We start from the raw sequence: 14,301 nt of genomic DNA, 5'->3' as shown, positions 1-14,301 counted from the left end.
AAGCCTAATCGATCTATCCACCCAAGAAAAACCAACCAGCGTCCGCACCTTTCCCCTCTCCCCCCCCCCCCTGTAAAACATGTGGTGCGCATCTTCTTTTGGAGTAGAGAACAACCCTGCACGACTATTCACCAGGCCAAGTCGAGCCTTCTCCGTGAAGACTAGCCCTTAGCAGCCATTGCAAGTGGGCCTACCCATCATCTACCTCACACCATTCTCCAAAATTATCATGCCCCGACCAAATCTCCTCCTCCATTATTTTTTCTGAAAAGGAAGCAAAGCCCCTGAAATGCCCTGCCGTCCCGTTCCATCGCTGGGCTGCTCGAGAAGACAGAGACAACACAAGGCCCTGCACCCCGTCCATGGACCACGCACAAGAGCCCACCATTTAACCTCCCATTTTTCCACAAAAACCTCTTGCTCGCCCCTCGTTCTATAGTGCCCAGTTGCACGGGCTAAACTCTGTTGGGTTGCTAGGAACATGCACGCCCATGACGAGGCCGACGAGCTGACAACGCCACGAAAGTTTCTCTGGTGAGAGCCTATGCCCGAACCAGGCGTGTCATCTTCTTCCTTATCCTCCATTAACCCCATTTTACTGGCAAGTACGACACGGAGGCGACGAGGCTGTCTCGAAGGCTGGAGCGTTGTGGCAGCAAGGTTGCCGTTATGGGAGGACGACAAGGCGATGACGAAGTGGCTAGGTGGCCCATTGCATAGATGACACGGGCAGCCTGGCCAAGGCGGCGATGATGGTAGCGCCATTTGGTGGGCATCAGCCCTCTTGCAGTGGCATCTCGCCACCACAAGATGGTCACGTGGGGGAGAGAGGATCCATCATTCTGTGTCACCCTCTCCCTCTCCAATCCACCCATGTGGATGGATCTAGAGCGCTCTGGAGGTCGAGATTAATGATTGTTGGCTGACGCCAAGGCGTTGGCGTGGTGGCTACGTGTTGAAGGGATTTAGCCGGTGGAGGCTGCTGAACCTAGCAGGCACTCAATTATGCGGGAGGGTAGAAAAACTTCGGGCGAAAGCCTAACCTTCGTGCCAGCAACAGCGATGCCTGCGGACCCCACATTCCCCTTGGGCTTTGTTGCTTTTTCACTAATCTTCCCATTGATTTCTTTAGGTGAAAGCCACGTCCTGGTTCCCTTGGACAGGGACGCCGGCTCTCTCGACATCGTATCCTCCCCTGGAAGTATCGTTTAGAATATTGTTGGTATTTCTTGCGTTCACATAAAATCAGCAAGCGCACGGATATACTGCTATAGCAATTCACCCGGAAGTATTCCAATGTATCGAATTTCCATAGGGAATGTGTGTGTTTAGCTCTTCTTCAGCTTCATCCTAGGACACTGGCATGTTTAGAAAGCTTAATTTTAATCCTATCGCTATGCTTCAGGCACTAGCATGCTCGCTGGTAAAAGAACATGCTCTACTTCGTACCCGGACAGGGAGAACTATGGTGATTTCGAGGGCTATTACCACCTCTACACCAACCTCTAACATATTATGGGATACACAACAAACACAGGCAATTAACTACATAGACTAACTACCTAGACACCATGTCTATGCAATTAATTACTACTATAGTATTAGCTAAGCACTAAAATAATCACTTTTTTTATAAGCTAGATTTGGGCTATTACCTTACGAGGGCCATGAACCAGTATAATTCTTGTCTTTTTTGTGCTTGGTGTCGTATCGAGAAGATCCTCGTACCAACGTACCCAATATCCTCGTAATCTGGTCTACGGGTATCCCCCGTCGACAGCAGGTTTTCAGAACTCAAATTATGCCTTATGGTGGTGAACTCTATAAATTAAAATTCATGAGATTATTAGTTGTTAGAAGCTTAATTTTGTAAGACATTAATTATATATGCTTTTGCAACTTTTCCCTTCTTTCGATTGATCACTAAAATTGACCAACTAATCTTTATGATACTTTTTTAAAAAAAGCTTTATAGATCAATGGCGTTTTGCATAGCCGTCACAAGGAAATTAATCAATATAGTGAAGTACTGAGCCAGAAGTTTTTACCGCTTACCTAAATTTCAGTAAGTAACACCACTTAAAGGTTTTACCATTATTATATACTAGATAAAACCCTGCACGTTGCTGAAAAATTTTATATGATAGTAATAGAGATGACACGTGAAATAGCTTAGCAACATAACTTTATATACTTTGTATAACTTTATAAACTTTATATAACTTTTGTCTTTTATTGATTTTCTTAGGGAAATACATCCTCAGCCAAAAATAAAAAGCCAATATACAAGACTATATCCCTCTTGATCTAGTTTACCATTTATGAGATGTTTGTGCAATTGATCACTGGCAAGCCAAACTGAAAAGTCCATTTTGCCCCCATTATAATAGTTTGAATCTAGAAATCAGAATTTACACCCCTTAATTCGATTGTTAAATAGTACAATAGTTTTTTAGGCGCGTACACACTGGCAGATAAGATTCGAGTTTGGGTTGATAATATAAACAATTACAACCAAGTAATGTAGGACAGCAAAATATTTGTATTAAAAAATATTTTAGTACGCGGATCAGAGCGAACTATCTGGATCCACACCGAGCATGCCACCTTCCCCTCATCGCTGCCTACTATGGTTGGGTTCGGTAACCTCGCCGGCAAACTCACTCTCCTCTGAGCTCCAAGGATTCCGAGGATTGGTTCGCCGGCTTGACTTCGAGAAGAACATGGGAGAGAAAGAAAGAAGAAGACGGAAAAGGAAGGAGATGGATGCACAACGTGACAATAATGGTACGGTTCTAATTTTGTAAAATTGAAATGACACTACTACGAATAGACTAATCGTAATGATATTTTTCTGAATGGATAAATTTGCAATGGCATGAATCCAGTTAACCCTTGAAAAAGTTATTTAATACTATAGAACAATTTTTAAAGCCATGATTGAGGCATAAGTATCTTCTACATATCATGGTGCCTCAAAACGACAAATTAATAGTACTAATTAATTGTTGGTGATATTACTAAAACACGCGGCTTCAGGCATGTAAAGTTTAATCGTTCGAGCATATTCGATCACTAAGTAATCAGTTAAGTATCAGCGTGAATGTGTACCTCGGATATAGTGTGGTGATATTACGCAAACACGTGAACCTCCGATCACCATGATTGTGTACGATAAGAGTTGATATGATCGAACGACGTGCTTAATCAGAGTGAGAATGCAAGACGTACTATGTTGGTCCAAATAGTTCCACATCGACATTAACATCATACTTCCTCCGTTTCGAAATATTTGACACCATTGACTTTTTAGCACATGTTTGACCGTTCGTTTTATTTAAAAACTTTTGTGAAATATGTAAAATTATATGCCTATATAAAAATATATTTAACAATAAATCAAATGATAGAAAAAGAATTAATAATTACTTAAATTTTTTGAATAAGACGAACGGTTAAACATGTGCTAAAATGTCAACGGCGTCAAACATTTCGAAACGGAGGGAGTATTTATCTTTGTTAATTTAGACGTTCCTGGAGCATCTTTATTCTTTAACGTTTATTTCCATGCCCTGATCTGCATGCACTTCCAACGTATACACACTGGCAGAACCAAGACTGCAGGCCAGCTAGCTATCTTCATCATTCAAAACTATAAGATTCAAATCTAGCTGGGTATAAGATAAACAACTCGTGCGTAACACGCACTGTACAACTGCCAATTTTTCGTATTGAAAATTACAAGCGAACTTTTTGGACAGACAGCTCATCGTGTTTAACGTACGTTGAAAAAAATAAGTAATAGTAGAGCAATTTTAAGCCATGCATGAGAATCGAGGCAAAAATGCTATCGCTACGTATCATGCTTCCTCAATTTAATAGTACTAATTATTGGTGAAATTACTCAAACACGCGGTTCAGGCATGTAATAAATTAAGTTTAATCGATCGAGCATATTATCTGATCAGTTAATCATTAAATCAACACTGACAACGTAAGATTGTTTAGTACACGTGCCAGGAATACTGACAATTAACGTATCAGATGATATTTTTCATGCTAAAATAATTCGATCATCACCGTCAGCACTATGCAACCATTGCATATCGAGATCTCCAATCATCACTATGCTTTATATTTATTGCAGTGAATCACAGCTATATATGAATCAGAACTTGCACCCCCTTAATTACCAAACCTAAAATACCTTATTGATTTCAGAGTGAAATACATGGCTGGTTACTAAACATTTGGTGTGGTATCACTTAGATCCGTGAATTTGAAAATTACATGTATAGATCCGTGAACTAGGTCCAATCGCCCTTTGAGCATGGCTGACCGCCAACATGGCGCACCACGCATGCAACACTCTTGCGCTCAACCCCTCCGCATCACAGCGCGTCACATGTTCCCCCTTTAGCTACAATGACACCCAAATCCCCCAAATGCTCCCTCAATCTCATTCTTCTCTTGCACGTATAGAAAATACAATCCTAATTAGCAATTGTCATAGTTGTACGCTCTATGATGGTCTTTTCTTTGTAGGATAGGCACTTGATTAATGGTACCTTGCACGCATAGTTGATGGGTGTAAAACGTTCTTTGAATTATATATCATTGATGGGCAGGTTTCAGGGCTCGAGTTATGCCTTACGGTGGTGAACTCTATAAATTAAAATTTATGAGAGTATTAGTTGTTAGACAGCTTAATTTTGCAAGACATTAATTATATATGTGTTTGCAACTTTTCCCTTCTTTCGATTCGTCACTAAAATCGACCAACTAATCTTTATGAAGCTTTTCTAAAAAAAATTTATGGACCAATGACGTTTTGCATCGTCATCACAAGGAAATTAATCAATATAATGTCATATTTGTTGCAGTGATATGTTAGAGAGGATAGACATACAGTGATCGTACTGAGCCAGAAGTTTTTACCACTTACCTACATTACAGCAAGTAACAACACTTAAAAGGCTTTACCAATATTATATACTAGATGAAACCCCACACATTGCTACAAGAATTTTATATGACAATAATAGAAATAACACATGTAAAATAGCTTTTTAACTACATAACTTTATATACTTTATATAACTTTCATCTTTAATCGACCATTGAGGAAAAAAAGGTATAAACAAATTTGGATGATTTTGTTTATAACAATTTAAATTGTACATACAATGCTCATTCAAAAGCAAACTATGGTGATTGTGCTCAGTGAGAGAAGGAAAAGAAAAGAGATAATATAGATAATTATCCAAAGGCAAAAATAAGGTGGTATGACTCCATAAGAGAAGACAAGGAGGTAATTATTTTGTACCATAGATTAATCATCCAAGGGCTAAAACTAATTAAGTTGACGTGGCTTAATGAAATAAAAGAGAAATAGCATTAATTACACTTAGAGAATGAGCTTTATAAATATATAGGATATATTGGATTTCACCCATTATTTTGTTGATTATTTTTCTCACTGGCATTATGTATATACAAATCACTAGAAATTAAGCTTTAATTAGTAGTCTTGATGGAGAGGCAACGTCGCAGCGCTGGCCCTTTTCCCTGTCATCCTGCTGTAAATAAATAAACATATCTCTCACATCAATGAATATATAATGTACTGTCCACTACTCTACTGTACTCCCTCCATCCAAAAAAGCCAATCTCGTACTAGGATATGTCATCCAAAAAAGCCAATCTCGTACTAGGGTATGACATATCCTAGTACAACAAATCTAAACATAGAGTATGTCCAGATTTACCGTAGTAGGATGTGTCACATCTTAATACAAGATTGGTTTTTTTTGGACTGATGAAGTACCAGCTACTAATACGAAGAAGAATATTGATGAGATCCATATGTACAAAATGTAAGGTTTTTCTATATTCTATTATCATAGTCAAAAAATTCATAGAGGCCGGATATGACTTGTATGGACACTTATATAAAATATATGTGGAGATGAGGCTAAACTTACATGCAGTAGGAAATGCTCTTATAGTGAATATATTACTAAAATATATACACTTACAATGTGTAATGATATATTATTACATGTTTTCAAACCATTGTGTAATGTGAGAAAAGTAACTTTCGTTATGCCCTATGAATAACCATGGCAAACTCAAATCTAAAACGATCTCGTCAACTTGAAAAGCGAGGGTTGATGTTCATGAAAATCTCGTTGTTTCGCATGATGCAGAGATGTGCTCCATGCCATTGGAATTGTTATCTCCATCTAAAAGGGACTTATAGATTGTTATTTAAATCCTCAATTGCTTCTGGAACTGAAACATTTATTACTATTATTGGGCAAAATAATTTCAATGGTCTTATACAACGAGACATGTAAAAATGTAATGTAGAAGATTATGAAAAATGGTAACTTCTGAGAACGAAAGTGGAGATTAAATATTCAAATAGAAAGCCCGGCCAAGTAATTTAGACATGCATAAAAGGTTGTATGATAAATGGTCTCTCACTTGAAAGTGAGAGGTCTTAAGTTCAATTCGTGGCATCTATTGTTCTTCAACCATTAGATCTTTAACATATTGTTCTAGACCATTAGTTGAGATAATATGTGCTGTTCAGGGTAGCCTGCAGGCATGCCTGCTTGCCATGTGAGGAAGCCATGCTCGAGATGGTGCAGTGGTTTGTATTGGTGGAGATTTAGCAGTCAAGGGGGAGTGGAGAGGGGCGACGACTCTGCTGGTGGGCCCTGGCCCACATGTTTAGGAGTGACAAATGACAGATGATGAACCACCACGTACTAGGCTTTTAAAAGTTTTTTTTTTGGTAATGGATAATAAACCTAGCCTTTGCTTCAATTGAAGCTATAGCCACTTATTACAAAGTTATTGGCACGAAACTCAAATACACTATAAATAAACAAAGATAAATAAAAAGCTGATAAAACTACACCAACCAAGCGAAAATAAAAACTTATTCAAAGTTTAAGTCTATTGCTAATTCTCTATCCAAAGTTATCGAAAACTTGCATAACTACTGAATCTAAATTATGGCATGTAGCACATATGACTTTTATTTCCTCTTCACACATTTGAAGTTGGCCCTATATCCGAAGCCAAAAAATTGCTCTGAATAATATCTGCATAAAACATTTAGTTGGAGTCTTAACAAAAAAAACATATCATTTTACTTAGCCATGCAGCCCAATATAAAGCAGATGCTTGTACAAAATATATTTCTTGGCCTTAGAATTCATGGTTACCAGCCAATTTCCAAACATTTGAGGAAAATTATGTGGTGTTTGCAACCCAAAGGAAATAAAAACGGTTCTCCAGAGAAATTTAGCAGCATGGCATTCAAAGAATAGATATTGGATAGTCTCTTCATGCAAACAAATGCATCACTTTGTACCACCATTCCAATTCCTTTTTGCTAAATTAGCTTTGGCTAACACTACCCCTTTAAGTAAATACCACATAAATCTTTATTTGATAGGCATCTTAATTTTCACAACAATTTATTTCTCTCATGCCCATTAAAAATTAATGTTGAGTGCATTGATGGAATAGAAATGTGGGTCACTCGTTTTCTTCACTACTTGACTTATTGACTTATTATTAAGGTACTTCCTCCTAGGCATTTCTCGTCATACTCCATCTTCGTATTTTAACTTAAACAACCATTTACTTAGAAGACATTGGTTTTGAATATCTATGTTATAAAACCCAAGTCCACCCTATTCTTTTGGTTGACAGATGACATCTCATCTTGTAAGTCTATATTTTTTTTCTTAAGTTTATCCGTTGCCAAAAGAAAATTGATCTATAATAATGAATCTTTTGAAGCACTCCTCTAAGAATATCAAACAAAAAAAATCATAAACATAATTAGACTTATTAATACAAAGTTAAATAAACCAATCTTCTACCCACATACATATGTTTACCTTTCCAGCTACTTAGGCTTTTCTCAATTCTTTCCCGTAACAATTTCCAATTCTTGTTAGTCAGCTTCCTAAATGTATTGGAAAACCAAGATAATTAACCAGAAAAGATATATCCCTAACAATACCCAAACAAAATAGAATATTGTTCTTCACTATCTTAAGCTTGTCCTTAGCAGAATATTTCATTTTTCTGAAAAGAGAGCTCTTCAAAAACACAAAGTATTAGGTTCATATTCTTAGTTTTCTCAAAGTCATGATCCATAAAAAACAATGTATCATCTAGATGTTGCAGAATAGATAAACCATCATCAATCAAATGTGGCACTACTCCAGCAATTTGTTCATCCTCCTTTGAACGCTTGATTAGGATAGCTAACATGTCTATGATAATATTAAAAACTAGATGATGCCCCATGCTTTTCTACGGGATATATGTTAGATATTGGAGAAATGATAAAATGATTTGGATTGAAATATTATGAAAATGATTTGAGAATGATGATTTAGCATATGTCTGTTTAGTTTTAGAATGAAATAAATTGTAGAAATAATTACTATATGCTTGCATGTTAAGCTTTATGTGCTTGGGTTAATGTGGCATGCTTGTATGTAGGTTTTAGGAGTACTAATAAATACTATGCTTGCATGTTGTGCTTTAGGTGTTTAGTGAGCATTAGCTTTATAGAAAGAAGAAATTGAAGATAAAGGATCACCTTGCTTTAAACCTTTTTTTAAAAAAAAAAGGTTCTTTAAGTAGTAAAGATAAGGATGTAAATACTGATATTTTTGCTTTAATGCTGCAAATTACATGGCTGAACGCATTTATTATAATATGTAATAAAACGAGAGCTGGTGTACATGATCGATTCACACGATCGATAGTAACAGCTACATTATTTCGCGAAAGAGAAGAACATTACATTCATTGACTGGCTGATACAGCAATAGAATGTAGCGGGCCTGCCCCGTGCAACATGAGCGAATGCCATGCAAGTATGTGGTCGATCTTGTTTTTCTTTTCATTGACTGAAATGGATTTTGATGGTCGCCGTGAAGACGGGGCTGTCACCGGTAGCAGTACTGGCATCTATCTTGAACCCATCCGAGTCGGCATTGCATGTGTAAGCTGCGTTATTCACCTTGTCGTACAATTGCTCCCAGTCACCTTGGAAGCTGTCCACACCTCCAACAGCGCAGTAGGCCTGCCATTAACAAAGAGAAACATATATACGTTTATATATTTATTAATTAATATTCTCGTTTTCTACCGCGACAGCCGAAACCAGATAATGGATATTAAATCCGACCTCTACATCTGATACGATGTAGATGAACAGGAAGAATACTAGCATGAATCTTGGAGATAATTGGAAAATACCGAGGAAAAATCGACTGCGAAATGGCGACACAATTTTAATTAGCAATGGCGCCGAAGAATAATTTGATATGAATATACCTTGTTCCGGTAGAAAGAGCTCCATGGCGTGCTCCAGGCGACGAGCAGGTCGCGCTCGACGCCGTCGGCGTTGGTGCCGCGGTACACGACGGCGGCCTCGGATCCGGAGGAGTCGCCGGACTTGTGGACGTGGTGGAACGCCGCCCACTGGCCGTTGCCGATCTCGGTGGGGTACGGGGTGCGGCCGATGAAGCCCCACCAGTCGTGGTCGGCGACGTGGCGGAGGGTGGCGCCGGTGGCGTTGTAGACGAGGCACAGCGTCGACTCGCCGTTGCCGTACCAGTCCTTGACGCCCTGCACGTAGCTGGCCGCCTTCTTGTCCTTGCCGTCCTCGTTCACCAGGTTCATGGCCTCCCGTGCACGGTCCTCCTGCCTCTTGGCCTTCCCCACGTACCTCTCCATCTCGTCCAGCTTGTAGTTGTCCACAACATCGCCGAAGCAGTTCGCCATCTCTCGATCGATCGATCTATTAGCTTATACGGTCGATCTAGCTAATCCAGCTCGATCTATTAGCTTACATGATCCAACTCAACTCCCCCCTCTTATATAGTACTAGTAGTACTCTATCCCCAAGAGGACGATCTCTGTCTAGCTAGTGTCTATACTAGCTAGGAACTCCCACATTAACGGGAAAATCTAGGTTGATTGTTCGTGTTAAATTAGTTGTGGCGTGATAAGCAATATAGATTAAACAATAACAGGCTCACTATAATTTATGTTATCTTGTAGTATCAGCAGGTCTGTGAGATCCTATCTATGATCACGTGATTCATGTAAGCTGAGACTTACCTAACATGCATTTGATTTCTCCTTAATTCATTAACGTACGTAAGAGTTCACACAGAGAATCCAATTAGTAAACAGAAGAGATGAGCACTAACTAGCAATCCAGTACTATAAATACATTGGGATATTAAGCATAACAGATCATCGATCCTAGCTAGCTAGCTTTACAAAGTAACTAAGTATAAAGCATGAGCACATTCGGCGTGCCCATCACCGACGAGACGCTGGAGGCGATGTCGCGGTACGCCGGGAAGAGCATCAGCCAGGTGGACCGCGCGCGGGAGGCGATGCGCCTCATCCACGCCGAGGGCAAGAACCTGGACGCGCTGCAGCACGCGCTGGGGCTCAAGGCCTCCTACGGCGACGGCGTCTCCGCCATGGTGCTCGTCTACAACGCCACCGGCGCCGCGCTGGAGCTCGTCGACGGGGAGGGCGGGTCGATGGACTGGTACGGCTACGTCTACCACGAGCAGCCGCCGGCGTCGTTCCAGAACGGCCAGTGGCTGGCGTTCCTCCACGCCCACCCGACGGCGCAGTCGATCGGCTGCGAGGCGGCGCGCGTCTTCCGCGGCCGCGACGTCGACGGCCAGGTCCGGGACTTCATGGTCGCATGGTCCCTTCCTTGGAGCGCCACGCAGAACTCTGTAAGAAAACGACCAGCAAATATGACCACTCATCGTCGCAAGATGCCAACATTAATAATTGTTGATATTGTAATAAAACACTTGTAAAATCTTGTTCTAATCAAATATTAATATGTCCAAAATAACAATTACTTTTAACCTGAGGGAGTAATTAACTAACTAAATAAGGTCAACCGAGCTTAATAAAGAGGGGGTTTTATTTTATATAGACCAATAATCTAAATCTTAAAAGAGAATTGAATTAAAGCTTTTTTTTCTTGTCGCAGGCTTACACCGAGGTACGTGAGAAAGATCACTTCCCAAATTACTGGGGTTACATCAAAGAAGAGAAACTGGAAAAGGCCGGCAAAATCTGCACAGACCAAACCGACAAGAACTGTGCATCAACCGTCAGCGTTGGTGGCTGCACCTCCAGCGAATTCATCGCGGTTCTGCAGCACAAGTTTGGCCCTCTCCCAGAGGAGTGACAAGGGAAATAGAAATATAATAATAATCATCGTCTGCATGCATGGAGTCACGATAATATTGTTAACTTTCAAGAATTCTGTGTATGATCGATCAAGTATCTTTTTTTTTATTATCTCTTAATAATTCGTGCATGCGCACGCGTACGTGTGCATAGAACATCTATTTATTAAGAGACTTTGGTTTCTTAGTTATGGATGTAACAATTAGTTTCCAGCAAATAAAAGGGACATTTATCTATCAAAATTAATAATGGTGACTCCTTTCAAAAAAAAATAATGGTGATATTCATACGAGTCCATGGCCATGCCGTCATCCTCTTTCTACATGTCTACGCTACATTGTAGTCGCCACGGTTACATTGTGGTGCCCCCTCTCTATTTAAGAGAAATGCCGGGTTACAGAGTTTGACTCTGACTCCACCCCCTAACACATATTACTACTCCAAGTCCAACTGTAACCAAATAACCAAATAGGACTAGTATATTTGATACCAATTCTAACAATTTCGATCCGTATCATCAGTACAGGGACACACGCAACATGGCAAGAAATGAATCAAGAAGGTTCAACATCCTCAACATCTGTGCAGATGTACGAGGCTGGTTGGAAGCCAACTGGGGATGCACTCGGATGGACCCAAGCTCCACACCACAGCATCGGAGGCTCGGTCTGGGAAAGTGCCAGCGAGAGCTGATGGCGGGCGCCTCATGGCATACACTAGGGGAACATGAACACTTATTCCCCCAGATCAAGCGGTATGCCTCCGTCCCCCAACGAGTGGCGCTCAAGTTCCTCTCGTTGGGACTTGGGAGAAATCACAAGGAGGATGGACACCCGTGATATACAAACGGGAGAGATCCAATACAACCTCGAAGGACACATAGCACAGACGCAGGAATGGCAACTGAATGCTTATGCTCAGTTCACTAACATCAACATCATGATGTAGTGTTAATATTTTTTAACGACATTACTACAAATATAATTCCCAGCAATGGTGCAGAAATATACAGAGTTCATCCGTAAGCGCAGAGATATACTATTGTAGCATTTCACCCGAGAGTATTTCAAGGATATCGTATTTGTTTAATCCCGTGGGAAGATTATAATAGAAAGAACCGTACTAATAATTTATATATGACTTGTAATAACCAAAGTCTAGGCAGGGGTTAATATAAATCAAGGGTAGAGTGACACTAAGCAGAAGCATCTATACTCTCATTCGTAATTATCTAGGCAAGTGGGAAGAAAATAGAAAGAGCCTATTCCTATACTTCTAGTATACATACATATTATACATACATCCTATTTATATAATTACTTAGCTAATACCCTCTTTTCGATGCCCTCATGGTGCTTTGAGAAGCCATCCCCAATTGCCGAGTTTCTTACGACAATCCGTCATGACCATCCAACCGGGGCTAAATACGGAGAAGTACCCTCCTCGGGAAATTAACTTAGGACTATATACACGCTCGGAGGAATATTCGTACTGAGTTGTCACCATCAGTGGCACACCTCGCTTGCGCGACATATAACCACAAATAATGATATCCAGTAATCTAAACACCACGCTTAAATTACCAAATACTACTCTAATATCATCGTAATGACATAGTCATCGTATACACGATCATTATACCCACACTATTCCATCTCCCAGATAAGCTAGCATCATAATAAATATTACTCGGATATATAATAAAACTGATATTCATATACTCGGAAAATAGTACAATACCAAAATAGTACAAAGAAGAGTATTCTAAATAATGTACAATTCTTACAAAAGAAGGAAAAGCTACTAAAGCTATACCCGAATTCTTTTGAAGACTTCGAGGACTGAAGATTCTATTCCACTATATACTCTAGAGCCTACACTAAACTTGAAAGATAAATGAAGCTTTTTGCTTAAGGTGTGTGGAAAAATAGAGAGAGACGGCTTCTTTTATATTGCAATAAAACACTGGTAAAAACTTGTTCTAATCAAATATTATAATATGTCCAAAATAACAATTACTTCTAACCTGAGGGAGTAATTAACTAACTAAATAAGGTCAACCGAGCTTAATAAGCAGGGGGTTTTATTTTATATAGACCAATAATCTAAATCTTAAAAGAGAATTGAATTGAAGCTTTTTTTTTCTTGTCGCAGGCTTACACCGAGGTACGTGAGAAAGATCACTTCCCAAATTACTGGGGTTACATCAAAGAAGAGAAACTGGAGAAGGCCGGCAAAATCTGCACAGACCAAACCGACAAGAACTGTGCATCAACCGTCAGCGTTGGTGGCTGCACCTCCAGCGAATTCATCGCGGTTCTGCAGCACAAGTTTGGCCCTCTCCCGGAGGAGTGACAAAGGAAATACAGATATAATAATAATCATCTCGTCTGCATGCATGGAGTCACGATAATGTTGTTAACTTTCAAGAACTCTGTGTATCCCTTTTTTATTATCTCTTAATAATTCGTGCATGCACGCAAGTACGTGTGCATAGTACATCTATTTAAGAGACTTTGGTTTCTTAGTTATGGATGTAACAATTAGTTTCCAGCAAATAAAAGGGACATTTATCTATCAGAATAAATAATAGTGATATTGATACAGTATAAAAATATATGGAACTAATGCATAGCGAACTATCACGCTATTTATCATCCGTTATTTGGATCTTCTATGGCACTGTTCCATTTTCGGCTACTGATATTGCTTTCAGGGTCAATTTTATAATAAGTTACTACCACAAAACAACACATTAGTGTCCTCATCATTAGTGTGGTTCGAGAAAACCCAGAACATATGATGGTTTCAAACCCCAAAAAATAAGCTTGCACTGTGGATATGCTTTACCCGGCACTGATGAGGACACATCAGGGCTAGGTCTTATAACCATCTGACATGGATTGTTTGGCAACAATTCAGTATCGGGTATTACCACTAACCGGTACTAATGATAACGCATCAGTGTCAGGTCTTGCTAGTTGGAGCGGGATGACTACACTTTTGGCGGGAAAAGGCATCCGT

At 39.7% G+C, this 14,301-nt stretch overlaps 2 protein-coding genes across 2 annotated transcripts; one reads left to right on the top strand and one right to left on the bottom strand.

Annotated features, from left to right (window-relative positions):
• Positions 1–8,693: 8,693 nt before the first annotated feature.
• LOC4335442 (23 kDa jasmonate-induced protein) lies at positions 8,694–10,018 on the bottom strand. The gene is made up of 2 exons (XM_015778839.3): positions 9,379–10,018; positions 8,694–9,124 (listed from the first exon to the last, which is right to left on the bottom strand). Exons 1-2 carry the CDS (start codon positions 9,826–9,828, stop codon positions 8,942–8,944), a joined length of 633 nt encoding a protein of 210 aa, XP_015634325.1. The 5' UTR covers positions 9,829–10,018; the 3' UTR covers positions 8,694–8,941.
• A 236-nt stretch (positions 10,019–10,254) lies between these two features.
• LOC9267807 (23 kDa jasmonate-induced protein) lies at positions 10,255–11,519 on the top strand. The gene is made up of 2 exons (XM_015779041.3): positions 10,255–10,808; positions 11,075–11,519. Exons 1-2 carry the CDS (start codon positions 10,353–10,355, stop codon positions 11,273–11,275), a joined length of 657 nt encoding a protein of 218 aa, XP_015634527.1. The 5' UTR covers positions 10,255–10,352; the 3' UTR covers positions 11,276–11,519.
• Positions 11,520–14,301: the final 2,782 nt, after the last annotated feature.

Source organism: Oryza sativa, chromosome 4 (assembly GCF_034140825.1).
Source record: "Oryza sativa Japonica Group chromosome 4, ASM3414082v1".
NCBI classification, from domain to species: Eukaryota; Viridiplantae; Streptophyta; class Magnoliopsida; order Poales; family Poaceae; genus Oryza; species Oryza sativa.
Note: the sequence above shows the minus strand (reverse complement) of the source record. Positions and strands in the feature narration are given on the sequence as shown.